This window comes from Odontesthes bonariensis, chromosome 8 (assembly GCF_027942865.1).
Source record: "Odontesthes bonariensis isolate fOdoBon6 chromosome 8, fOdoBon6.hap1, whole genome shotgun sequence".
Lineage (NCBI taxonomy): Eukaryota > Metazoa > Chordata > Actinopteri > Atheriniformes > Atherinopsidae > Odontesthes > Odontesthes bonariensis.
The window spans coordinates 38,698,729-38,726,687 of NC_134513.1; the positions used below are offsets into that span (position 1 = coordinate 38,698,729).

The window sequence follows — 27,959 nt, forward strand, 5'->3', positions numbered from 1 at the left end:
AATTCAAAAACAATTTCCTAGCTAAGAAAACCAACAGATTGCACTGAAAACTTTTTTCTTTTTCGGTCCAATCTCCCGTCCTGAGCGTGCCTGAGGTGATGAGATGACTTTGATTTTAATAAGGCCTTTATTGTTCTGTGATTGGAGCTTTACTGTAATGACGTCACGTGCCTCCTTCCTCTTCCTCTTTCTGCTGAGTCTGTATTTTCTAACATTTGGACTTACCAACTGTTACCAACTGAAAACAGAAGGATTAAAAACAACTTTAAGCGTTGTGTGTTTACTTCCGGTCACCTGGTGCTGCGCTCACCTGCAGGCTGCAGGCTGCTGGCCCCTCCCCCCGTCGCTTCCGCGGTGATACTTCCGGACACACCTGTCCAGGTGAGCCGCAGTGCGTGGATCTGCTGCAGGATGAGAAGGGAGCGAAGCTGCTGCTCCACAATCCAACACCAGTGTAAGCAAAACCGGTTCCAGGCTCCGAGGAGGTTCGGTTCGGTCCCGACGGGAGAACACGCGCCAACAGGAAGTTAATGTTTCTCCGCAGCTTCTCTGATGAAACTAGACCGCGATTCTGACCAATCCCAGCTGGTTTTGACCAATCCCAGCTGGTTCTGACCTTAAAGTCGCGTCGGTTCACTTCTTTGTCCGGTTCTGGAGCTGGTTGATGTGGACCTGGAAGCCGAACAGAGAAGGAAGTTCTGCCTGAGATAACCCGCATTTGTGTTGTTCTGGTCCTGGTGTTCGAGCTGAGGTTAGTTTCTCTGGTTCTGCTCCAACAGAACAGTGTTTTATCGGAACTGAGAGCAGCTTTTAACCCGTTTTACACCTGAGACCTGTGTCTGTGACGTCAGAGGAATGAAATCTGACGCAACATGAACATGAGAGCAGCTGTGTGAGCTTCTGGGGACAAAAGTTCCCGTTTTTCAGGTCGTTTGTGAAGAAACGCCATCCCGCAGGGTCAGGGTTAGGGTTAGGGTTAGCATCCCTAACCCAGAACAGAGTCAGAACAGGAAGTTAAAGCTGCAGTCTGCAACTCTTTTTCAAGCATAATGCCTGGAATTGTCCGGGGATTCTGAAAGTAGTACATTAAATACCCCAATACAAAAAAAAAATAGTTCTCTAGGTCCCTCCAAAGCCAGCAGGTTTGTTTACAAAATTGCAGACCGGACCGGTAAAAGGTAACCAATCAGGTTTACGAGCTGGGCTCTGCTGCCTGTCAATCACCGATTGTGCACGCGCGATACAAGGTAGGCTCGTCCCCACGCTTATTTATCTGGACTATTGAACTTCATTACGGGCTAGTCTACTTACTGTGTCTTCCATGATCGCAAATGACAGGTGAGTTGATGAATGAGGAGTCGTGTAGGCGCATCTGGCGTGCACGTAGACGTGCACGAGTTCTCATGTGTTTTGATGGGGCGGGACAGGAAGTTGAATAACTTTTTATTTTTCGGTTAAAAAATAAGCATTTCTTGCATTTTGCGACTACGGAGGTCACCGTTTTCAACTTCAAGCGTTCTGATAGATCATGTAAACTCTTAAAATGCCAAAAATTAGGACTTTACGTATGACAACAACAAATCCTGCAGACTGCAGCTTTAAGTTAAGGTTCTGCAGATGTTCAGGTTGATGTTTGTGCAGATGTTCAGGTTGATGTTTCTGTTCAGGTTGATGTTTGTGCAGATGTTCAGGTTGATGTTTCTGTTCAGGTTGATGTTTGTGCAGATGTTCAGGTTGTTTGTGCAGATGTTCAGGTTGATGTTTGTGCAGATGTTCAGGTTGATGTTTCTGTTCAGGTTGATGTTTGTGCAGATGTTCAGGTTGTTTGTGCAGATGTTCAGGTTGATGTTTGTGCAGATGTTCAGGTTGATGTTTGTGCAGATGTTCAGGTTGATGTTTCTGTTCAGGTTGATGTTTCTGTTCAGGTTGATGTTTGTGCAGATGTTCAGGTTGATGTTTCTGTTCAGGTTGATGTTTGTGCAGATGTTCAGGTTGTTTGTGCAGATGTTCAGGTTGATGTTTGTGCAGATGTTCAGGTTGTTTGTGCAGATGTTCGGGTTGATGTTTGTGCAGATGTTCGGGTTTGTGTTTGTGCAGATGTTCGGGTTGATGTTTGTGCAGATGTTCGGGTTGATGTTTGTGCAGATGTTCGGGTTGATGTTTCTGTTCAGGTTAATGTTTGTGCAGATGTTCAGGTTGATGTTTCTGTTCAGGTTGATGTTTGTGCAGATGTTCGGGTTGATGTTTCTGTTCAGGTTGATGTTTGTGCAGATGTTCAGGTTGATGTTTCTGTTCGGGTTGATGTTTGTGCAGATGTTCAGGTTGATGTTTCTGTTCAGGTTGATGTTTGTGCAGATGTTCAGGTTGATGTTTCTGTTCAGGTTGATGTTTGTGCAGATGTTCAGGTTGATGTTTCTGTTCAGGTTAATGTTTGTGCAGATGTTCAGGTTGATGTTTGTGCAGATGTTCAGGTTGATGTTTCTGTTCAGGTTGATGTTTGTGCAGATGTTCGGGTTGATATTTGTGCAGATGTCCGGGTTGATGTTTGTGCAGATGTTCGGGTTGATGTTTGTGCAGATGTTCGGGTTGATGTTTGTGCAGATGTTCAGGTTGATGTTTGTGCAGATGTTCAGGTTTATGTTTCTGTACAGGTTGTTTGTGCAGATGTTCAGGTTTATGTTTCTGTACAGGTTGTTTGTGCAGATGTTCAGGTTGATGTTTCTGTTCAGGTTGATGTTTGTGCAGATGTTCGGGTTGATGTTTGTGCAGATGTTCGGGTTGATGTTTGTGCAGATGTTCAGGTTGATGTTTCTGTTCAGGTTGATGTTTGTGCAGATGTTCAGGTTGGTGTTTGTGCAGATGTTCGGGTTGATGTTTGTGCAGATGTTCAGGTTGGTGTTTATGTTCAGGTTGATGTTTGTGCAGATGTTCAGGTTGATGTTTCTGTTCAGGTTGTTTGTGCAGATGTTCAGGTTGATGTTTGTGCAGATGTTCAGGTTGGTGTTTCTGTTCGGGTTGATGTTTGTGCAGATGTTCAGGTTGGTGTTTCTGTTTGGGTTGATGTTTGTGCAGATGTTCAGGTTGATGTTTGTGCAGATGTTCGGGTTGATGTTTCTGTTCTGGTTGATGTTTCTGCAGATGTTCAGGTTGATGTTTGTGCAGATGTTCGGGTTGATGTTTGTGCAGATGTTCAGGTTGATGTTTCTATTCAGGTTGATGTTTGTGCAGATGTTCGGGTTGATGTTTGTGCAGATGTTCGGGTTGATGTTTGTGCATATGTTCGGGTTGATGTTTGTGCAGATGTTCAGGTTGATGTTTGTGCAGATGTTCAGGTTGATGTTTGTGCAGATGTTCAGGTTGATGTTTGTGCAGATGTTCAGGTTGATGTTTGTGCAGATGTCCGGGTTGATGTTTGTGCAGATGTTCGGGTTGATGTCCAGGTTGATGTTTGTGCAGATGTTCAGGTTGATGTTTGTGCAGATGTCCGGGTTGATGTTTGTGCAGATGTTCGGGTTGATGTTCGGGTTGATGTTTGTGCAGATGTTCGGGTTGATGTTTGTGCAGATGTTCAGGTTGATGTTTCTGTTCAGGTTGATGTTTGTGCAGATGTTCGGGTTGATGTTTGTGCAGATATTCAGGTTGATGTTTGTGCAGATGTTCGGGTTGATGTTTGTGCAGATGTTCGGGTTGATGTTTGTGCAGATGTCCGGGTTGATGTTTGTGCAGATGTTCGGGTTGATGTTCGGGTTGATGTTTGTGCAGATGTTCGGGTTGATGTTCGGGTTGATGTTTGTGCAGATGTTCGGGTTGATGTTTGTGCAGATGTTCGGGTTGATGTTTCTGTTCAGGTTGATGTTTGTGCAGATGTTCGGGTTGATGTTTGTGCAGATATTCAGGTTGATGTTTGTGCAGATGTTCGGGTTGATGTTTGTGCAGATGTTCAGGTTGATGTTTCTGTTCAGGTTGTTGCTGCAGATGTTCAGGTTGATGTTTGTGCAGATGTTCGGGTTGATGTTTGTGCAGATGTTCAGGTTGATGTTTGTGCAGATGTTCGGGTTGATGTTTGTGCAGATGTTCAGGTTGATGTTAGTGCAGATGTTCAGGTTGATGTTTCTGTACAGGTTGTTTGTGCAGATGTTCAGGTTGATGTTTGTGCAGATGTTCAGGTTGATGTTTCTGTTCGGGTTGATGTTTGTGCAGATGTTCAGGTTGATGTTTGTGCAGATGTTCAGGTTGATGTTTCTGTTCAGGTTAATGTTTGTGCAGATGTTCAGGTTGATGTTTCTGTTCAGGTTGTTGCTGCAGATGTTCAGGTTGATATTTGTGCAGATGTTCAGGTTGGCTTTTCTGTTCAGGTTGATGTTTGTGCAGATGTTCGGGTTGATGTTTGTGCAGATGTTCAGGTTGATGTTTGTGCAGATGTTCAGGTTGATGTTTCTGTACAGGTTGTTTGTGCAGATGTTCAGGTTGATGTTTCTGTTCAGGTTGATGTTTGTGCAGATGTTCAGGTTGATGTTTGTGCAGATGTTCAGGTTGGTGTTTGTGCAGATGTTCGGGTTGATGTTTGTGCAGATGTTCAGGTTGGTGTTTATGTTCAGGTTGATGTTTGTGCAGATGTTCAGGTTGGTGTTTCTGCAGATGTTCAGGTTGATGTTTCTGTTCGGGTTGATGTTTGTGCAGATGTTCAGGTTGATGTTTCTGTTCGGGTTTATGTTTGTGCAGATGTTCGGGTTGATGTTTGTGCAGATGTTCAGGTTGATGTTTCTGTTCAGGTTGTTTGTGCAGATGTTCGGGTTGATGTTTGTGCAGATGTTCAGGTTGGTGTTTCTGTTCGGGTTGATGTTTGTGCAGATGTTCAGGTTGGTGTTTCTGTTTGGGTTGATGTTTGTGCAGATGTTCAGGTTGGTGTTTCTGTTCGGGTTGATGTTTGTGCTGATGTTCAGGTTGATGTTTCTGTTCGGGTTGATGTTTGTGCAGATGTTTGGGTTGATGTTTGTGCAGATGTTCAGGTTGATGTTTGTGCAGATGTTCAGGTTTGTGTTTCTGTTTGGGATGATGTTTGTGCAGATGTTCAGGTTGATGTTTGTGCAGATGTTCGGGTTGATGTTTGTGCAGATGTTCAGGTTTGTGTTTCTGTTCGGGATGATGTTTGTGCAGATGTTCAGGTTGATGTTTGTGCAGATGTTCGGGTTGATGTTTGTGCAGATGTTCAGGTTGATGTTTGTGCAGATGTTCAGGTTGATGTTTCTGTTCGGGTTGATGTTTGTGCAGATGTTCAGGTTTGTGTTTCTGTTCGGGATGATGTTTGTGCAGATGTTCAGGTTGATGTTTGTGCAGATGTTCGGGTTGATGTTTGTGCAGATGTTCAGGTTTGTGTTTCTGTTCGGGATGATGTTTGTGCAGATGTTCGGGTTGATGTTTGTGCAGATGTTCAGGTTGGTGTTTCTGTTTGGGTTGATGTTTGTGCAGATGTTCAGGTTGATGTTTGTGCAGATGTTCAGGTTGGTGTTTCTGTTCGGGTTGATGTTTGTGCAGATGTTCAGGTTGGTGTTTCTGTTTGGGTTGATGTTTGTGCAGATGTTCAGGTTGGTGTTTCTGTTCGGGTTGATGTTTGTGCTGATGTTCAGGTTGATGTTTCTGTTCGGGTTGATGTTTGTGCAGATGTTTGGGTTGATGTTTGTGCAGATGTTCAGGTTGATGTTTGTGCAGATGTTCAGGTTTGTGTTTCTGTTTGGGATGATGTTTGTGCAGATGTTCAGGTTGATGTTTGTGCAGATGTTCGGGTTGATGTTTGTGCAGATGTTCAGGTTTGTGTTTCTGTTCGGGATGATGTTTGTGCAGATGTTCAGGTTGATGTTTGTGCAGATGTTCAGGTTGATGTTTGTGCAGATGTTCAGGTTGATGTTTGTGCAGATGTTCAGGTTGATGTTTCTGTTCGGGTTGATGTTTGTGCAGATGTTCAGGTTTGTGTTTCTGTTCGGGATGATGTTTGTGCAGATGTTCAGGTTGATGTTTGTGCAGATGTTCGGGTTGATGTTTGTGCAGATGTTCAGGTTTGTGTTTCTGTTCGGGATGATGTTTGTGCAGATGTTCGGGTTGATGTTTGTGCAGATGTTCAGGTTGGTGTTTCTGTTTGGGTTGATGTTTGTGCAGATGTTCAGGTTGATGTTTGTGCAGATGTTCAGGTTGATGTTTCTGTTCAGGTTGATGTTTGTGCAGATGTTCAGGTTGATGTTTGTGCAGATGTTCAGGTTGATGTTTCTGTTCAGGTTGATGTTTGTGCAGATGTTCAGGTTGATGTTTGTGCAGATGTTCAGGTTTGTGTTTCTGTTTGGGATGATGTTTGTGCAGATGTTCAGGTTGATATTTCTGTTCAGGTTGATGTTTGTGCAGATGTTCAGGTTGATGTTTCTGTTCAGGTTGATGTTTGTGCAGATGTTCAGGTTGATGTTTCTGTTCAGGTTGATGTTTCTGTTCAGGTTGATGTTTGTGCAGATGTTCAGGTTGATGTTTCTGTTCAGGTTGATGTTTGTGCAGATGTTCAGGTTGATGTTTCTGTTCAGGTTGATGTTTGTGCAGATGTTCAGGTTGATGTTTCTGTTCAGGTTGATGTTTCTGTTCAGGTTGATGTTTGTGCAGATGTTCAGGTTGATGTTTCTGTTCAGGTTGATGTTTGTGCAGATGTTCAGGTTGATGTTTGTGCAGATGTTCGGGTTGTTTGTGCAGATGTTCGGGTTGATGTTTGTGCAGATGTTCAGGTTGATGTTTGTGCAGATGTTCAGGTTGATGTTTCTGTTCAGGTTGATGTTTGTGCAGATGTTCAGGTTGATGTTTCTGTTCAGGTTGATGTTTGTGCAGATGTTCAGGTTGATGTTTCTGTTCAGGTTGATGTTTCTGTTCAGGTTGATGTTTCTGTTCAGGTTGATGTTTGTGCAGATGTTCAGGTTGATGTTTGTGCAGATGTTCAGGTTGATGTTTCTGTTCAGATGTTCAGGTTGGTGTTTCTGTTCAGGTTGATGTTTGTGCAGTTGTTCGGCCCTCAGTAAAGTGACTGGTTTGCTTTCAGGATGGCGGACTCCATGATGACTCAGCTGGTGAGCGCCATCCATCTGCAGGAGGTGGAGCTGCAGGACAAAGCTGCAGACGAGCTGCAGGACAAAGCTGCAGACGAGCTGCAGGACAAAGCTGCAGACGAGCTGCAGGACAAAGCTGCAGACGAGCTGCAGGACAAAGCTGCAGACGAGCTGCAGGACAAAGCTGCAGACGAGCTGCAGGACAAAGCTGCAGACGAGCTGCAGGGCAGCAACAACAACGACCTCCACGGTGAGTTTCCTGATCAATAATCAACCAGCTGGACGACCTCCATGTGTTGTTATTGTTTAGGATGTAGCGTTAGCACGTTATTAATTAATATTTACCTCGAAAATAGCAGGGGGCACCACCTCTTTATTTTAATTTGTTACGTTACAGTCCAAAGAGGAAGACTGTTTAAAATCTTGCGATCCTGGTATATTAAATTATTAATTAATTAATACTTGATCTCATTAATTCATTAATCAATCAGTCTCATTCTGAGTCGTACGTCCTGTTTGGAGAGATAACCAGCTTAGTAACTTTCTGTGACGCTTTAAGTGGATTAATACAAAACATTTATTCAACACTGCACAGTATAGGGGTATAAACAATTGATAAGAGACAGAATATGGGTATTTTGCAATAGTTATAGGGAAATACGGTTGAAAGGGAGAGATATCTTAGCTAAACGGGAGGGCTAGTGACGGGGTTTAAAACGGTAGTACAGTCTGGGCCTCCACACTCAGTTTCTCTGGCTAATCACTTCGGCCGGTTATGTCCTACGGATCTCTGCCCAACCATCATTTCCAGAGGAAGGATTCAGTACTCCGAGTTCAGCAGAGTTCCACTGCTCCAAAGAAATCAGACTTTATGCGCCTTACTTTGCCGGAGAGTCGTGGTTCCTTATGAGATGAACGTCAGTCCTTGGGCCACGTTGCCTTGGTTACCACGGATGGGCGTCGTTGGGTTGGCTGTTCTTCTTGGCCGGGATGTGTGATTTAGCCAACACTCGCGTGTATCGGGCCAGACTTTAAAAAAAAGGGGAAGTCTAAAAAAAATGGGGAATTAATAGTTACGGAGCAAAAGACCAGAGGCTTAAGCTAAAAAGCGGAAGAGCAAGGGAAAAAGGAAGAGAGCAAGCGAAGAGGATGATTTCATGCGCGCCTCTCTTTTAAGCTGGAGATCACATGTCAGCTTTCGTCCAATCAGTGTTCAGCTGACCCCCAACCCAAAAAGCTAAAAAGGGGGGTTACTGAGAAGAAAAAGAAAAATTTCTCTCTTTCAAACGCATTTACCTACGTTACACTGATTTATACAACGTAATGTTCTTAACAGGCAATATTGTCACATAAAAGCAGGCATAAACACAAATATGAGCATGAAACACTTATTAGCATACAATACTTCATATTATCATGACAAAAATGGTAATGACAACTTTGCTTGCTGTTAACTAGAATGATCTGCGGCTCCTTGAGTGATACCTGTGGAATTAAACACTATTAGGTTATGCATTGCACATAATGAGAACATTAAACATCCGTAGTTGAAATTGTCCATGGTTGTTTAGGCTGACATAGTGAAAAGTGTCCGTCATCTATGTCCACTGGGGGGCGCTGTGGCTCCACAAAAGGGATTGTTATTAAATCCAAATCTTCATAGTTTGGAAAATACTCCATGTAAGAGAATGGCGAATGTTTCAAAATGATCTGTAGATTTATGCAGTTCCGATTTTAACAGTTTTATTCCAGGAGAAAGTGAGGATTATGGTGAAAGTTCTACTTTCTAGAAAATAGAGAGTTGAACATTCCTTTGTAACAGGCCAGGAAAGAAGAGCAAGCCTGGTTTGTTTCTCTGTCAGAGGGTGTCAGTTTGCATAATTTATTATGCGTGGCTGGCGTGGAGGAGAGAATCTCACAAAGAGACTCCAGTTGGTCGGAATTCACATCTGGGTCCTTATCTTCTTTAGGTAATCCGTTGAAAGGGTCATAAACAGTGAAATGTTTTCGATGTCAAGACATTTGAAAAAAAGGGGGAAGGTTAATGTAAACATCTCCGTTCTCTGTCTTTCCTGAGAGCACGCTACATATCCCCCACTTGATTCGGAGGTGTCCTGGGGAGATCTCGGAATCACGGAGGAGTAATCCCAGTGGTCTCAGGTCCAAGAGGCTGAGGTGTTCTCTGAGGTGGTTGTGTTGGCTTTTCCTATCTTGTAGTACTATTTTACTGTAAGACTTATGGAATTAGAAAAACATATAAAAAGATATAACAAATTTAACTACGGTTTCTTAAGGGACTATAGTCGTAGCCTGAAACTAATGTCTAACCTATCTTCTAGCTAATTCTTTATAAAAGGGTAAATGGACTAAGTAACAAAGAAAAATCAAAAAGGGGCAGAGGTGACAGAAAAGTTGGCTTAGAGTTATACTTCATTCGCTAGTTCGTGGACTGCGGGGGAATATATGACTCGGGGTTCTTCCGATTCTGTCTCCTCATCAAAGGTCACTAGATCGGTGGTGTTTTTGTCCTGATCTGGCTTCTTACGTTTGTTACGTCTCGTGGTCCATTTGAGTAGGTTAATTTGGCCCTGGAGGGCGTTAGCGCGTCGAGAATATAGGTACGCGATTCCGAAGGTGAGGAGGTAGCCTAGGGCAACCATAGTCGCGGTTACTGTGTCGGGGCCTGACCATGAGTAGGATATAGTTGGTCGGGGAGGTTTGTTGCTGGAGGTTATTTCTTTCAGCACGTTCTCTATGGGACTGACGTCAATGGTTTTAAAACCTTCAAATTGGAGTTGAGTGACCGTGTCTGCCTCAAGCTCCAGGGATTGCTTTGAGTAGAAATCGGAGATTTCTATTTCCCCGTCGTATTGGTCAGGATTAAGGTGGTAAAGGGCCAGGTCTCCTATGTGAAGGATTGCGTCTTCAGGAACTGTGACCCACAATGTGCGGTTTGGTAGTTCCATTTTGGTAGACGTGTCGTGTTGATCGTAACTAATAGTGGCGGTTTTCGCTGGAGTGTTAACCAACCAGCGACTTCCCACAGTTTCTGCTTGGGTGTTAGTTACTTGGTATTTTGGTGTGAGAGTTGTTTGGCACTGGGAGTCTTCGGTGAGAAGTTTAAGTCCACAGAGGCCCCCAGTGTCGTCTCTAACGAATGGTTTGCTGGGGCAGAGATAATGAATGTCTCTGGTAAGGGTGCACATTTTTAAATTGGGCGCGAGGTAGAGATCTGGAGAACTATCGTGGTACGCTACCACTGTTGGTGTGTGCACTTTAACGTGGGTTTCACCTTTCCAGATTCCTACGTTGATGACGTCTTTTAGTCGGTAGATGTTGTCGAGGGTAACTATGGGAAGATTAATGAGGAAGGCTATTTCGCGGCCTTCGGGATTTACGTGAATGGGGACTGCGCTGCCTAGTGTATAAGCTAGATGTGCTTGCAAGGGGTTAACAATTTCTCTAGTGGCCGTGGACAGAATGTCCTGTACTACGGCTAGCGACACTAGGTACGGAGGGATTTTTCCCATAGCTAGAGTATCAACGGAGGAGCTAACATCTCTTATCAAATCAGACATGAGCATAGTTACCAGCTGTGTGTGAGCATAATCAACCTTTAAAACTCCCAGCAGTGTGTCTTCTGCTGCGACTGTCTTCATCAGGGTTTCACTATGGGAGTTCAAAACCAAGACCGTGCCTTCCACAGTTTTGGTCACCGTGCTGAGCTGTCCTCTCTGCAAGTCTAGTTGCTGTTGGATGCCCGGGATTTCACCCTGCAACTCACCCATATGACGCTTTATCGCGGCAATGTTTACGGCATTCACGGCTGACGCCCCCAAACTGAATAGGGAGCCGACGGCGGATGCGGCTGCCAGTAGTCCCCCAATGAAGCGTTTCTCCCTTCTGTTCGCCCCACTCAGTTCTGATTGAGTGATGGTGAACTTCTGGAGTTGTTGCAACATATGGGTGATGTCTACCTCCGCATGAGTGATGACTTCTCTCTTCCACCGAGCGCCGGCCCACGAAGTCAGTTTGGCGGAGCTAGGCACGTTCCTCGTGCACAGCACACTAGGACTGAACCGGACATACACCTTCTGGGTGTGTAGCCGGCAGTTGGTGATCAGGAGTCCGGGTTGTTCCATTAGAACAATTCCGGAGTCTGGTCCGGGTTCAACAATCTCAGTCCAAGTGGGAATAGTTGCCAGTCCCATCGTCGCAAGTATGAGCCAGAGTGTCATCATCCTGGTGAAAAACAGTGATGGATATTAGGGCTTATTTCAAATTGATACACTTTTGGTTGGACGGAGGTTAGAGTTGGCTAGTTCACCCCCACTTGCAGTTAGTGTGTTAGTAGCTTTTATTAGACAGGCAGTCGGATCGGGAAGACGGACTTTAGTTTGAACTATTCTGGTTTTGCCTATTTTGATTTTAGTTCCTTGCTAATAATATTGTTTTAGGAGGGAGCTCTGTGTTCTTTTCTTTTATCGTTTTGTTAAGGCTTTTGCTCCCCCCCTTGTGGATCTCGGTTTTATGGGTTTGCTGAGACCTGATTGTCCTCAGCGGGTCCCCTAAAGCTTTTATGTGGTCTAATTTGGTTTCTGTGGACCCATTTGGACTTGGCTTCTTTCTGTCCTTGGCTGATTTTTATCTGATACACCACTGGTGACAGTTTTTCGGTGATCAGGTGGGGTCCTGTCCATCGAGGAAGGAACTTTTTGGCCAGCTTTCCAACCTTGTGACTCGTCTGTTCACCGGTTTTGGTGAAGTTGTAGTACCAGACCTTGTCCCCCACTTGGAGTTCCTCCTGTGAGGCTTTTTGGTCATAATAGCTCTTTCTTCCCTCGACCGATTTTTCCAGGTGTTTCTGAGCGAATGCAAAGGTTACCTGTAGGTGTCTGCTGAGGTCCTTCATGTACTGGTGAGTGGTGTACGCTGTTGCTACACTGGCTTCACCTGGTTGGTAGAGCAGATGCAGTGGCATTGTCATCTGTCTGCCTGTCATCATTTCAAACGGGGAGATTCCCGTTGCTTCGTGTGGTGTTGCTCTGATGGCCATTAAGACCAACGGCAATTTTACATCCCAATCTCGTTGGTTGGATGCAACGTACTTCTTGAGTATGTTCACCACAGTTCGGTTGGCTCGCTCTACTTGACCTGAGGCTCGCGGGTGATAACTGATGTGAAAGTTTGCTTTCACACCCAGAGCTTGCCACAACTGTTGCATGACTTCTGCCGTGAAGTGTGTTCCTCTGTCTGAGTTGACACGACTCGGAAGGCCGAATCTTGAGAACACATGGTTCATGAGCAGGTAGGCGGTAGTTTCAGCTGTATCGTTTGCAGCTGGTAGGCATTCTACCCATTTGGTGAATGCACATGTAACCGTGAGGAAGTATTTGTTGCCTCTGGTTGATTTGGTGAGAGGTCCCACCCAGTCAATTTGGAGGTCTGACCATGGGAATGAGATGCCTCTCCTCTGCAACGGAGCCCGGTGTATCGGGTTTGTCGGCTGAAACTGGCAACACACAAGGCATCCTTTGATGTAGTCGGCTACATCTTTTCTCATTTTTGGCCAGTATGCCACTTGTTTTAACGCGCTGTATGTTGCTTTGACACCTTTGTGTCCAGCCGCGGGAAGGTCGTGTGCGTGCACGAGCATCACCCCCCTTTGGTTTCGAGGGACCACGAACGCAGGTGAAGAGAGTGCGTCGGAAACATGAACTAAGACACCTTTGACCAACCGCAGGGCTGATCGAGTGGCAAAGAGTTTCCTTAAATCAGGGATGTTATTGAGGTCAGACTCAGAGGGTGTGTTTGAGCCGTCAGACACGAACAACACCATTTTATTGATGGCAGGGTCGAGCGATTGAAGGGTGACCAGGTCAGTGTCGGTGAACGCTGGTTCCACTGACACTGATCCATCGTTAGATGTCTGGGCGGGAGGGTTCGTTTTGGAACGCGTCACCACACAGACCTGTGGTTCGGAGGAGTCCGCGGTGGCTGCGGTTAGCCACGAGGGATCCAGTGACCAGGGGATGCCATGCATCGCTCCCTGTTTTGCCAAGGAATCAGTTAGATCGTTCAGTTCTTTGTCTTGCCCCGGTACACGTGAGTGGCCTCTGACCTTTTTCCAGTAGATCTGCATGTTGTTGGACTCAATGGCGTGGTTACATGCCAGGAACAATTCTTTATTTTTCACAGGTTTTCTGCTGGAAGTCAGGAAACCATTGCGTTTCCACGTGGCAAGGTGGCAAGAGAAACTGAGACGGGCGTAGTTTGAATCAGTACAAATCAATAAGTCTTTCACACCTTTTTCTGCAGCGAGTTGTACCGTGATCAGGACACTTGCCACTTCTGCGTATTGGGACGACTGTGAACCAAGCTGGAAGCTTTGAGGTTCATAGGGTTTGTTTTGGAGCCAAACGACGCCTGCACCTGCTCGTGTAACCGTGTCATGATGAAAAGAGCACCCATCTACATACGCAGTAGTCATGTTTTTACACACATTTTCATCGTAGTAGTGGTGGTGGGGGTTGGTTACAGGTGAGGGTTTGTCTGTAATTGCACAGAGTGGGGGTGTATCTGCAGTGCAGTTCTGACATGCAGCAAGATCGGTGCCGAGAGGGCTCTTTTTGTTCTGCGCGTAGCGGACTTCTAAGTCGAAACTTTGCAGAGCCATTAGCCATGAGGCCACACGGGCATTTGTTACAACTCCATCCCTTATACGTTGGCTGTTAAGGAACGTGGTAGGTTGGTGTTGTGTTTCTACAATGACCTTTTGGCCTCCAAGGTAGTTGGAGAAATGTTTAACTGCCCAAACTGTGGCAAGCAGAGCTTTTTCACAGTCAGAATATTTCAGCTCGGGTATAGCTAGCGTTTTACTGGCGTACGCCACTACTCTCTTATCCTGGTCGTATTTCTGATACAGACCAGCGCTTAAACAGTGAGTTGAGAAGCCCACTTCGAGGTGGAATGGTTTGTCGCAGTTAGGGTAGTTTAAACATGGTGCTGTGCACAGTTTTTCTTTTAAGGTGGACATGGCCTTTTGTTGTGGCCCAGCCCAGATAAAAGGTGTGTCCTTTTTAAGTAGTTCAGTTAGAGGTTTTGCTATGTCGGCATAGCTCTCAATGAACTGTCGAGAGTAGTTGCAGACTCCTAAGAAGCTGCGGAGCTCAGAGACGTTTGAGGGAACTTTGATGTTACTGATGCCCTGGATGCGGTTAACTTGTGGCTCGACACCACTTGGTCCTACTAGGAGACCGACGTAGTCTACTTTGGTTTTGCACCACTGACATTTTGAGAGTGATATTTTTGCACCCGCAGTGGTGAGTTGACCCAGGACATGGTCGATTTCCTGAATGTGTGCATCCAGGTTGGGGCTACGGAGGAGGATGTCATCGACGTAGATGAGGTTACCTCGTTCGCCGGCATCAGGACATGCTTTGTTCAGAAATATGTTGAATTCAGCAGGTGAGTTGGCGTAGCCAAAAGGACACCTGGTGAATGTATATTGACGGTTAGCGAACGTGAATGCCAACTTGTGTTGGTCCTCAGCGTGTACTGGAATGGTCCAGAAACCCGACGCCACGTCTAGAGTGGAGAAGTATTTGGCATTTTTAACGCGAGGAAGTTCTTGTTCAAGCTGAGTCATTGGCCATCTCGAGAGAGGGACCTGTTGGTTGAGTTTTCGATAGTCGATCGTGAGTCTCCATTTTCCATTGGGTTTCACGACCGGCCAGAGCGGTGCCGAGTAAGTGCTGTTACAAGGCCGAATGATCCCGTTTTTCAACAGGTCGTCTATTATTTCTTGTATAGGCTCCTGTGATGCTAGAGGAATCTTATACTGACGCACAAAAGTTGGCGGTGCGTCTGGTGGAGTAGGAATGCGCATTGAGTGGATTGTGGTTAACCCACAATCCGAAGAATCAAGTGAGAAAAAATCCTGATATTTGAGAAGGGTTTGGCGTAGCTTGTCGCGTTCCTCGTCATTAACGAGAGCGTTAGCTTGCGTTACCACTTCTTCGATTCGATCAGCAACATTAGGGGATGGCCCTGTTGTTACTTTTTCCTGTGCGTCGGGAGAATCTGGGGTTGATGTAACCGCCAAGACGTCAACCGTGTGAAGTGTCATTTGTTCATCATGACTAAGATCAATGCGACTGACTGAGTTCTGGTCGAGAGTCACGACCGAAAAGAGTGCGATCGCCCTTGAAGGCTTTGTGTAGACAACGTGGGTTGTCTGATGTTTTGGGAAGAGTGGAGTTGGGATTTGTCCCAGTATTGGGATGCCCAGCTCAAAGTCATGGAAGTCGGTACTGATAAGCCAGCCCAGTGGCGTGCCTTTTGGGATCAGTATGGCTTCCTCGCCGATGTTGTTGATCAGCAAAAATGTGGTCCTAGAATTTAGGCCCAAAAGAGGAGTTGCTTCCAGGGACAGTCCAAGTTCGAAGAACAGTGGCGAAGGTTGAAACAGAGCTTGTGAGTGGTTAAGACTCTGGCCTGGTTGCATGCATATCCGGAGAGGGACATTCGCCGTGCGTGCTGGTATTGTGGCATGTTGGAAGTTAGCTACTTGGCATACCTCTGGAATTGTCTGTCCTGACTTCAGGTTGTCTGCGTCAGGCAGATAAGAAGAATCACGCACGGTTGTTAGTGACCACAGAATGTTATTTACTGTGTCAATTTGGACTCCTAGTCTCACCAGTATATCGCCTCCTACGTACACTGAGTGTGGAAGGTCGGGAATAACCAGAAAAGTGTGAATCAACATTCTGTTATTCCACTTTACTGTGAGAGCACAAACACCCATGGCAGTGAGTGTTGTGGTTGGTGTAGGATCTGATGGGAAACGGAATGTCTTTTTCACCATCCGGAGATTGGCGTTTTCTCGTGCCAGTGACTCATATAGATCTTTACTGATTGCGGATTTATCAGCCCATAAAGCTATAATCACATCATCTATCTGCGACTTTTGCAGTTCAAGACCTCCGAGCACCTGTGGACAGTACTCGTCTTGCGTGGCTGACGGTTGTAATGCACACAGGAAAGTGTCTCGCTGTGTCGCGAGCTGCGTCACCAGGTTGTCAGGGTCGGCCTGAGCGGCTGGACTGCTGTGGACAACCTCATCGTGTGTTACGGTTTCGGACGGCTCGAGTGAAGTTATCTGTTGGACAGAGTTATGCTTTTCACTTTCAAGGACATAGCAGCTAAAATCTTCATTGTACGGAAAAGTAATCGTCAGAGGTTCTCGCACTTGTGCCCACACTTTCAATCGTTTGAAATCGAGTAAAGGCTCGAAACGGTTCAGAAGATCTTTTCCGACAAGCAAAGGAATGGACTCAAGCGATGACACATACACGGGATGAATCAGAGTCATTGGTCCGATTGACAGTTGTATCAGAGATACTGCTGACAGCGTAGTGTTATTAGAGGCGTACGGGCGCACCTCCAGAGAGCAAGGTTGGAGTTTTAACTCTTTATTGCCGTGGTTTGCTGCCTTACGAAGTCTGTTAAAAAGAGATAGAGACATTAAAGTTATATCCGCGGCGGTGTCGAGGAGAGCTTCATGTCTCAGCACATTTTCCAAGGTTAGTGAGATGTAAAACTTGCGTGCGACTCCCTTTTCAGAGAGGTTGCACAGAAATTGGTGTACAGGTGGTTCAACTTGTATCAGAGAGGCATCCTGGTCAGAGGAGATCTCTTTTTGATCCAGCTGTACAACCAAGACTGCGCTAGGTGGGAGAGGATCTTTTGCCTCTTCTTCTGTGCTGTTCACAGGAGTTTGTGACTCTGTTTGAGCCTGTTGTGGGTCCAGCTCAGATTCTGGAGTTGGCTCGGCTGCTCGTTCTGGCTGTGAAAGGGAATCAGCTGGCAGGGCCAGGTTCTGTGTCACAGTGGTTATAGACAGAAGATCAGACTTTTTGTTAACTTTCTTTTCTTTCATTTCTTGCAACAAACGTTTAATATTGTCTATCTCATCCTGGCTGAGACCAAAGGCTTCTTTTTCCTTTTCAGATCTCATGCCTGGAGAGTCTTTGTTGCTCCTTTTGTGTGAATCATTCGATTCCTGTTGGGATAATTTGGACCATTCCGTGCGTGGATGTGTGTCCCGAGGCCTATTTTTATAGTCACTCTGGTTCTCCCGAGCTGGGTATTTGGGAAACCGGTTTGGGAAGAACTTTCCTCTGTGAGGGTTAAAAGGAGGTTCGTTGTGTTCTGCACGTGAGTAAGATCGCTCTTTACTGGGCCAGTGAGGTTTCGAGTAGCCGTCTCTCGGATGAGACGGTTGAGTCTGTGATGTCTTGTGACTTTCACTAGACCGCTGTGGTCGGGTGTCGTGACCAGGTGCCTTACCCCTTTGGGCTCCTTCGAGCTCCATAGGTGGGTGTTCGGCGTTCAGCGTCAGAACAGTGTTATGCTCTGGCTGTTTAGCTTGTCTGTGTTTCTGGAAACCTAAAGTGGCCCACTCACGGAGCTGCACAATTGTGGCTGTTCGCGGATTAGCCATGACCCCCAAGTGGTGACTAGTAACGGGATGGAGATTTTGGATGAAGAGCGTTTTGAAATTTATATCTTCCTCCATTCCCTTGTCGTTGCGTGAGCCAAAATAAGCTTTGAGGAGACGGTAATAGTACTGCTGAGGCAGCTCACTACGTCCCTGTTTAACCATCATGGCGGTACTTAGGCCAGACTGAGACAGCTCATCTGAAAATTCCCTCTCCATCGTTTGACAGAGAAGTGCATAATCATTTTGGATGTAATCAAGCTGACGTTCGATGAATCTACTTACTTCACGGCTGGACGTGATTTTAATCAAGTAGATTTTGTCCGTAATGGATGCGTTTGGAAATCGACGCAAATAGAAGTCAATATCATTTAAGTAAGCTCGGGTGTCGTGCGGCCCCCCAGGAGTGGGTTCGAACCTTGGCACGTTGCGAGCGATTTTGTCTAATTCTCGGTCAGAAGGTCCCAACGGTGTGTGGTTTCCCGGAGCAAGGACCGACTGATCCAGTCTGGTTGGTTCTGGGGACTCACCGTGGGCTCTGAAAGGATTTGGGGTGGCTGGCCCTGTTGGGGGAAAGAACGACTCCCCCTGGGCTCCCTTATAGCTAAAACGGCCTTCCTTTTCTGGTTGAGAGGTATCATGCATTTTCAGTTTGCGTTCAGCCTCCAAGGGCTGACGTAAATCTCTTTTTGCATTTATCAACTCTCCTGTTAGGCGTTCGTTTTGCTGATACGCTTCATTGATTTTGTCTTTAGCTTCGCCGAGGTGTTCCTGCAAAAGCTGTATCTGTTTTTGTTTAGCACTGAGATGCGTCTCATAGGATGCGACTTCAGTGTTCAAATCCTGCACTGTCTGCAGCGCATCGTGGAGAGGTTGTTGCGAGTCCTTATGGGCTTTATCAACCTCTTCCAGTTTAGCTTGGTTAGCCAGCAACTCTTGTTGGCACTGCTGGAGCGATTCCCCAAGCTCCCCGTTTATCTCTTTTAGTTGATTCATATCTCTGTCTGATTGTTCAACCTGGGTTGTTAATTTCTCTATTTGGTCAGCAGCCTGGCTTGCTGTCCTTTCAGAGACTTCTAATTTATGTTGGAGGAATTTCTTTTCCTCCTGTAATTGCGTTATCGTTTGCGACCGAGTTTTGAGTTTTTCAGCGGCTTGCTCCACCACCTTATGTGCATGTTTGAATCGCGCGGAGAAGACGACAGCTAAGCTCCCCAATAACTTTGTTAAAGTTTTGTCTTTGGGCGTCTTCGCTTCCACTCCTGCAATAAGTTCTGACACTATTGCCCCGAGCTCGTTGGGGTCAGTGCCTGTTATTTTGTTGACATAACCTGGAATTAGCTCTTCAGTCAAATCCATCAGGGTGTTTTCCATTGCTTCGAATGGATCGTCCTGACTGGACGTGTCAGAAGTCATGTTGATTTGTTGAGAAAAGTTTTGTTAATCTATTTGTTTAGGCGTAACCGTGGTAAGCAGTTAGGCAAGTTATAGACTAAGTTTAGCGTGTCTGGAAGAAGGGAAGGAAAGTAAGAGAAAGAAAAAGAGGAAAAAAAAAATAAAAAAAAAAAATTCTTTCAATTTAAAATTAATAAAATAAAAAAAAAATAATTAAAAATTAAAATTAAAATTAATGATCAAAAAAAAATTAAAAATTAAAAGTTTATCGCTTAAAATTATTTAATTCCAAATTGCTTTTGAAATTAAACTTAAAACAAAATTAAATAACAACAAGATGGAAATAATCAAACAAAAGAAAATTCAGAAAGAAGTATTCCTTAATAAAATTTATCTTACTTGATTAAGCCAAATTATTGATAAGTTCTTTCCTTCTTCCAAGTGTCGTTCCTTTTCTAATGATGTTAATTTTGGGGTTGCTGATTGGGGTGTCGCAATTTAGGAGTGGTGGATATAATCCACCGTTTTAGGTTGACTCTCTTTTAACCTTAAAAATCAGTTACTGTTGAGTTTTCTGATTTTAAATTTCCTATTTATTTAAGAATCGTTTTTCTCTTAAACCCTTAAACAAGTTATGCAAACAGTCATTGTTAGTACAGGAATTAGTTGTGAACCACGTGATTGCTTTTCAATTCAATCACTTCACCACAAGTTACAATGGCGCTGGTCAGATTTGTTAGTCAAACACCATTTCCCAGAATTCCTTCACTTTGTTGTAATTAACCAAGCTACCAGCAGATGACGCTAAGGCTCGTTCTTGTGTTATGTGCAGCGGACTTCCAGGGGAAGAGTGAGAAAGTGCTGACGTCAGATGTTGACGACTTTGGCACCTCCCACTCAGGAAGTGTCAGTGCTGTGTGGCTCTCAGCCCACAGCAAATTTTTAGCTTAGCAGACTCACGCCAAGCTTTTAAACAACATTCATGTCACAAGCAAAGAGAAACACGGCGGTTTCTAACACAGCTTTTATCAACAGCTTTGCAGAAGAGGCAGCATTTGCGAGACGTGGCAGTCTCCAACTTTCCACCTTAAGCTTTTTAAGGGGCTTCCAGCACGTCAGCGCTTCTGCCGACGTGCTGACTCAATTGGGCTCGTGCTTCTACGAACACCAAGTTAAAACAGACTTGCCTTTAGGCACTTCAACTCTTCAAAATTGACTATAACTACCCTCTCTTCGGGAAGTGATAATACACACGCCGTATAGACGTTACTTTCACCGGCCACGGGAGGTTTCGCCGTAGGCCTGTCAAATCTCCTGACTGTTTGTAAACAAACCAGCCGCAAAAACTTAGGTAGCTACTTCTAGTTTCTGCACGGAGTCCTGAGTTCAGCAGACAACACCGGAATTTCGCGGACAAATTATCTCTGTTTCTCAGAGCGGTTAGATCAAATGATGGATACTCGCACCATTAATCCCCACTTGGCCATATATTATTGAGCGTTTTTTTAACACGCTCTTGCATGCAAAATTACTTCAGGAGGAAGCACACTCAGGCAGCGCTGACGTGTTCCGTTTCTGTGTTTTTGTAATACTTTCTTACTACAAAAACAATTCAAACAACAAGTTTATGCGTCCATAAAGTTCGTTATTTGGCTCTTCTTTACTCTCGTTAACTCTCAACCTGATGCAGGAAACAACAGTTTGTAAAAATGCTCACACACAGACAGCTTTTGCTAAGCGCGGCTACTTCACAAATAGCCTCGGACGGACGGCACCAAAATATATGTAGCGTTAGCACGTTATTAATTAATATTTACCTCGAAAATAGCAGGGGGCACCACCTCTTTATTTTAATTTGTTACGTTACAGTCCAAAGAGGAAGACTGTTTAAAATCTTGCGATCCTGGTATATTAAATTATTAATTAATTAATACTTGATCTCATTAATTCATTAATCAATCAGTCTCATTCTGAGTCGTACGTCCTGTTTGGAGAGATAACCAGCTTAGTAACTTTCTGTGACGCTTTAAGTGGATTAATACAAAACATTTATTCAACACTGCACAGTATAGGGGTATAAACAATTGATAAGAGACAGAATATGGGTATTTTGCAATAGTTATAGGGAAATACGGTTGAAAGGGAGAGATATCTTAGCTAAACGGGAGGGCTAGTGACGGGGTTTAAAACGGTAGTACAGTCTGGGCCTCCACACTCAGTTTCTCTGGCTAATCACTTCGGCCGGTTATGTCCTACGGATCTCTGCCCAACCATCATTTCCAGAGGAAGGATTCAGTACTCCGAGTTCAGCAGAGTTCCACTGCTCCAAAGAAATCAGACTTTATGCGCCTTACTTTGCCGGAGAGTCGTGGTTCCTTATGAGATGAACGTCAGTCCTTGGGCCACGTTGCCTTGGTTACCACGGATGGGCGTCGTTGGGTTGGCTGTTCTTCTTGGCCGGGATGTGTGATTTAGCCAACACTCGCGTGTATCGGGCCAGACTTTAAAAAAAAGGGGAAGTCTAAAAAAAATGGGGAATTAATAGTTACGGAGCAAAAGACCAGAGGCTTAAGCTAAAAAGCGGAAGAGCAAGGGAAAAAGGAAGAGAGCAAGCGAAGAGGATGATTTCATGCGCGCCTCTCTTTTAAGCTGGAGATCACATGTCAGCTTTCGTCCAATCAGTGTTCAGCTGACCCCCAACCCAAAAAGCTAAAAAGGGGGGTTACTGAGAAGAAAAAGAAAAATTTCTCTCTTTCAAACGCATTTACCTACGTTACACTGATTTATACAACGTAATGTTCTTAACAGGCAATATTGTCACATAAAAGCAGGCATAAACACAAATATGAGCATGAAACACTTATTAGCATACAATACTTCATATTATCATGACAAAAATGGTAATGACAACTTTGCTTGCTGTTAACTAGAATGATCTGCGGCTCCTTGAGTGATACCTGTGGAATTAAACACTATTAGGTTATGCATTGCACATAATGAGAACATTAAACATCCGTAGTTGAAATTGTCCATGGTTGTTTAGGCTGACATAGTGAAAAGTGTCCGTCATCTATGTCCACTGGGGGGCGCTGTGGCTCCACAAAAGGGATTGTTATTAAATCCAAATCTTCATAGTTTGGAAAATACTCCATGTAAGAGAATGGCGAATGTTTCAAAATGATCTGTAGATTTATGCAGTTCCGATTTTAACAGTTTTATTCCAGGAGAAAGTGAGGATTATGGTGAAAGTTCTACTTTCTAGAAAATAGAGAGTTGAACATTCCTTTGTAACAGGCCAGGAAAGAAGAGCAAGCCTGGTTTGTTTCTCTGTCAGAGGGTGTCAGTTTGCATAATTTATTATGCGTGGCTGGCGTGGAGGAGAGAATCTCACAAAGAGACTCCAGTTGGTCGGAATTCACATCTGGGTCCTTATCTTCTTTAGGTAATCCGTTGAAAGGGTCATAAACAGTGAAATGTTTTCGATGTCAAGACATTTGAAAAAAAGGGGGAAGGTTAATGTAAACATCTCCGTTCTCTGTCTTTCCTGAGAGCACGCTACAAGGAACTACATTACCCATCAGGCCGGGGGGCGAGGAGTGTGAGGAAGGGTGGATGTAGAGAGAGCTGCTTCAATGGAAATGTTCCAGATATAAAATAAAGGAAGCTGAAACCCACCGAGCCTCGTTTGTGACTGAAACATGAGAGCTTTAACGCTGCCGGTAGAACGCTGGGGGTCCATAGTCAGAGACAGAAGAAGGATCCCCCCTTTTAGATCGTAGAACCACGACAGCAGGCTTCCGAACCCTCGGATCCGTTCCCTGAACACGGGACAGATGAATGATTTCTCTGGGTCAGTTAACGTTGTGCTTCCTGCAGCAGCCGATGAGAAGTTCACCGTGGAGGAGGCCGTGGAGGCCATCGGCTTCGGCCGGTTCCACATCCTGCTGTTCTTCATCATGGGCAGCACCAACGTGAGTTCTGCTCTGCTACAAACAGCCGGCCCGGGTTCTGCTGCCAGGAAGCTCTGCCATCAGGAAGCTGAGGGTGTGTTTGTGTGCAGATCGTGGAAGCCATGGAGATCATGCTGTTGGCGGTGGTTTCTCCGGAGATTCGCTGTGAGTGGCGTCTGGATGACTGGCAGGTGGCGCTCGTCTCCACGGTGAGGGGAGATCCTCACAGCCAGGTTCTGTTTGTGTTCCCCGGCCAACAGAACCAGAGGCTGTTCTGTGAAGCCTCATCTGTTATACCTGCAGCTGTTAATGTGGACTGCAGGTCGTTCAGCAGAACCTTCAGCTCAGCAGCTTTCACAACAGAACCGGCTCCCTGCATCATAAAATGATGATAGCATTTAACCTAAAACATGCTCAGAACCAGGTACTGTTACCGCGGTTACGCCGTAGGTTAAAGCCCGTGGTTCTGACCCAGTGTTTCCTCCAGATGGTGTTTCTGGGCTTCATGCTGTGTGGAGTTCTGGGAGGATACATCGCTGACAGATACGGACGCTGGAAGGTCAGAAACATTCCATGTTCACCCTGCAGGCTCCCTGCTGATTGGCTGGCTCACTCTGTGCGTGCGTGTGCATGTGTGTGTGCGTGTGCTCAGGTGGTGTTCGGAGGCTTCGTGTGGAGCGCCTACTTCTCACTGCTCACCTCATTCGCTCCCTCGTATGGTTGGTTCATCTTCCTGCGCAGCATGGTGGGCTGCGGCGTCGCAGGAGTGTCGCAGGGGTCAGTTTTGACATCACCATCCCACGCTGCTCTCTGATTGGCCGACGCCTGTGACTCAGGTGTGTTTTCTGTTCTCACTGTTCAGGTTCGTGTTGAAGACAGAGTTCATCCCGGCGAAGCACCGAGCCTTCCTGCTGCCTCTGGCCACCGTGAGTTCACCTTGTTTATGCAGCTGATTACCTGTGTGATGTCATCGGCTCAGATCTCCCAGCATGCTCTTTGTCTGCGCCTCAGATCTTTTGGATGATGGGCTCCATGCTGATTATCATCCTGGGAATGTTGGTGGTTCCCACACTGGGCTGGAGGTGGATGATCCGGCTGTCCGTCACCCCGAGCATCATCCTCATCTTCCTCTTCAAGGTGCCACGCCCTCTTCTCCTCCGTGTCTCCCCTCTCTTTCTTTTCCTCCCATGTCTCCCCCTCTCTTAAAACAGGAAGTTAAAACAGGAAGTTAAAGGGAAACACTGAGGAGCAGTTTAAACTTGGCTGAAGCAGCTGATTATTTTTATTCCTTAAATCACAGACGTGCCTTAAAGGTGGCTGAACTACAGTCTGTCTGTTAAATTTAAAAACACTGCTTAAATTTCACCTGTTGGTGTTCCAGACGCTGTGATCACTTTGTAAAGTTCTTAAATCTATTTATTCTCTCCACTACAGTTAGAATGTTTCATGGTTCTGCAGAGAAAAGCTGAGTGTTGCAGATCCATCACAGATTACTGTGACTTTATATGAATGAATGGACCTCTGTTGGGACAGAGTGGAGGTAATAAAAGGTGATCAGACTCTTTCTGATCCTCCAACAGTTTATTCCGGAGTCGGCTCGGTACAACGTGTCGGCAGGAAACATGGAGGCTGCTGTTAAAACGCTGGAGTGGATCGCCAGAATGAACCGGACTTCTCTTCCTCCAGGACGACTGGCGGAGCCCTCAGCGGTACGTTCAGGACACCTGATGGTGTAGGTAAACTGAACTCCTCCTCCAGTCCTGCTGTCAGACGCCATCACACCTTCTTCTAATTCCCAGTGTGACCAGATGGTAGCAGAGACGGGGAAATAACTGAAGTAAATGCATTTATCAGTAAAATAAATGACAAATATTAGATTAAAAAAGTCAAATTGGAATAAATAGGTCAATAAAATATAAAGAAAAGTAACGAAGAAATTAAACATTCCAGTTGAAGCTTTGCATTAAAAACACAGTTTCACATAGATTTAAGTTCTCTGATTCTAAAGAATTATAACAAAATAAAACCAAGGAACTTTAGTTCAACATCTCAAACCCCCCCAGAAGATTTCCTCTAAAAGTTTAAACACTGATATTCATCCAGATGAGCCCCGAACCAAACCACGTAAGAGGAGGTAAATGGCAGAGATTCTGATATTTGTCTTAATAATGGCAGTGATGTCATGAATATTTGATGTTTTCAGAGACAAAGAGGCGGCTGGAGGATTCTGCTCAGTTCCTCCCTCAGGAGGACCTCTCTGCTGCTCTGGTACTCATGGTAATCATTGCTTTTCTTCATGTTTCAGAAATGCTCCACAGGGTTAGGGTTAGGGTTAGATTTAAGGTTAGGGGTTAGGGTAAAGGTTAAGGTTAGGGTTTAGGAATAAGGTTTGGGGTTAGGGTTAAAATACCACAAGTAGTTTTCATGGTCGAGCAAACCATCGGATGTCATTAAAAAGTTAAAATATCGTGACTCGCTGGTAGTTTAGTGGACAGTTGGGATTAGTCTGTGTGATCCGGTTCTCTCTGGATGGACTTAGAACCAGGTTTCAGTATTCTGTTTGGTCCGTAGGTTCGTGGCGTCCTTCACCTACTACGGTTCGGTGCTGAGCAGCTCGGAGCTGCTGGAGAAGAACTTGCTGTGCGTGACGAATGCCGACAGAGAGCATCAGGTCAAACACCGCCATGAGGACGGAGTGTGTTACTGCATCCCATTCGGCTCCGCCGACTACCAGACGCTGCTCATCAGCTGCCTGGGAGAGGTTGCACGTGAGTCAAAGAACACCAAGACTGAAGGCTTCAGATGGTTCTGGTTCATCAGCTACAGCTGAGCAGAAAACTGGGTCTCATAGTTGAAAATACCTGGACTAGAACTGGACCAGTTCTACAGTCTGAGGTCCTGGACCAGTTCCATTGTCTGAGGTCCTGGACCAGTTCCATTGTCTGAGGTCCTGGACCAGTTCCACAGTCTGACCCCCTGTCCTCTGTCCTCCCAGTGATCCCGGTAAACATCGCTCTGCTCAACGTGGTTGGACGGAAGATGAGCCTGGTGGTGCTTCAGCTGCTGACGGCCATTTTGTTCATGATGGTTAACATTTGCACCACCATGTAAGAACCACATTGACTCTGCAGGTCCAGACTGACACCGTCCAGGTTTTTGAGATCCTCCTGGTTTTGTTTCTTCAGGTTTGGCTTCACAGTTCTGCTGTTCCTGCTCCGGTCTCTGGTCTCTATGAACTTCAACGTGGTTTACATCTACACAGCGGAGGTACGTCCACCCTCATTACCAGTTTTACTGGATCAGGTCTTTACTGGATCAGGTCTCTGCTGGTTTTACTGGATCAGGTCTCTGCTGGTTTTACTGGATCAGGTTTCTGCAGTTTTTACTGGATCAGGTCTCTGCTGGTTTTACTGGATCAGGTTTCTGCTGGTTTTACTGGATCAGGTCTCTGCTGGTTTTACTGGATCAGGTCTCTGCTGGTTTTACTGGATCAGGTCTCTGCTGGTTTTACTGGATCAGGTCTCTGCTGGTTTTACTGGATCAGGTCTCTGCTGGTTTTACTGGATCAGGTCTCTGCTGGTTTTACTGGATCAGGTTTCTGCTGGTTTTACTGGATCAGGTCTCTGCTGGTTTTACTGGATCAGGTCTCTGCTGGTTTTACTGGATCAGGTCTCTGCTGGTTTTACTGGATCAGGTCTTTACTGGATCAGGTCTCTGCTGGTTTTACTGGATCAGGTTTCTGCAGTTTTTGGGGAGGTGTGTGGATCAGGTTTCTGCAGTTTTCTCGGGTTTCCTGCACCTGGTCTAAGCTCTCCCTGGGTGTGGTCTCTCAGGTGTACCCGACGGTGGCCCGCTCCCTGGGGATGGGCTTCTGCACCTCCTTCAGTCGCATCGGGGGGATGATCGCTCCGTTCATCGCTCAGGTGAGTTCGCTGTCCTTCTGAGTGGCTCAGTTTTCAGAGTGCTGCTGCAGCTCCTGGTTCCTCCGTGTGTCCTTCAGGTCCTGATGTCTCAGTCGGTGGTCCTGGCTCTCAGTCCGTTCGCTGTGGCCTGTGTGCTGTGTTCTCTGGGAAGCTTCCTGCTGCCCATAGAAACTAAAGGACGCGCTCTGCTGGTGAGGCGCAGGCTGCTGGTTTTTATCAACTTTATTTGAAATCCTCAACAAACTCTGATGTCCAATTTTCTTCTTTTTCAGCAAAACTCCTGAAGACATCTGAACAAACTTCCTGTTTTCTTTTTCTTTTTGTTCCGTGGATCCCAGTCTGGCTCAGGTGTTACTGGACCTTCATTAGAACCCTGAAGGAGATGGCAGCTGCTGTTTGAACAGGTTCGGTTTGCTGCTGACTTTCCTCCCAGCCGTCCTGTTGTGGCATCAGAAAGACGTTAATCACAGCGCCGCCTGCTGGTCGGTGGTGATGTCTGCAGCAGGGAGCTTTTATCCCTGCTCCTCTTTTGTCCTGGATGGGTTCACATTTAGTCCAGCTGGTGTCTTTAGAAGCAGCAGAACTAGTTTTTAATGTTCTCAGGGACATGCAGACAGGCTGGCTTTGCCTTCTACGTCAGACTTTTTAATGCAAATGATCTATAAAGTATATTTCTATCTGCATGTTAGCTGCTCAGGTAAATATTGGTGTTCTGCAGAGGTTCTTTTTGTGCCACTCTGTATGAATCGAAACTGTTATAACCACACGTCATGTGTTTCTTCTAAAGAGCTACTTTTTGTTTTTGTATCATTTGATATGATATAAAATTTTCTCCTCACTCTGAATCTTTTTACTTCTTTGTTTGCACTAACGTGTAATAACATTGATGTCCACTAGATGCTGCTCCAAATCATCTAAGGCTCCGACTTCTGTCATCAAACAGAGCCAAAAATCAGTCATTGGCTGTGTTCGAAACCGCATACTTCTCCTACTGCTCCGACTGCTCCTACTAACTTTCTGAGTTAGTAAGCGAGAAGTTCCCGGATGCATACTAGATTCTCCGAAATGTTGAGTATGCATCATGAGGTTACTACTCATACTCAAACTACCCAAGATG

The 27,959-nt window shown here is 45.5% G+C and overlaps 1 protein-coding gene across 3 annotated transcripts; it reads left to right on the top strand.

The window, feature by feature from the left end:
* Positions 1–228: 228 nt before the first annotated feature.
* svopl (SVOP-like) lies at positions 229–27,687 on the top strand. Of its 3 annotated transcripts, none has more exons than XM_075472390.1 (16): positions 229–751; positions 7,067–7,323; positions 22,849–22,940; positions 23,030–23,128; positions 23,407–23,478; positions 23,572–23,696; positions 23,782–23,845; positions 23,931–24,056; positions 24,500–24,628; positions 25,123–25,196; positions 25,491–25,687; positions 25,915–26,026; positions 26,105–26,186; positions 26,753–26,842; positions 26,920–27,033; positions 27,115–27,687. In XM_075472390.1, exons 2-16 carry the CDS (start codon positions 7,068–7,070, stop codon positions 27,124–27,126), a joined length of 1,644 nt encoding a protein of 547 aa, XP_075328505.1. In that variant the 5' UTR covers positions 229–751; position 7,067; the 3' UTR covers positions 27,127–27,687. The 3 variants fall into 3 exon arrangements, with proteins under 3 accessions (XP_075328505.1, XP_075328504.1, XP_075328503.1); XM_075472389.1 differs by having other exon boundaries at positions 229–454; positions 22,846–22,940; XM_075472388.1 differs by having other exon boundaries at positions 230–751; positions 22,846–22,940.
* Positions 27,688–27,959: the final 272 nt, after the last annotated feature.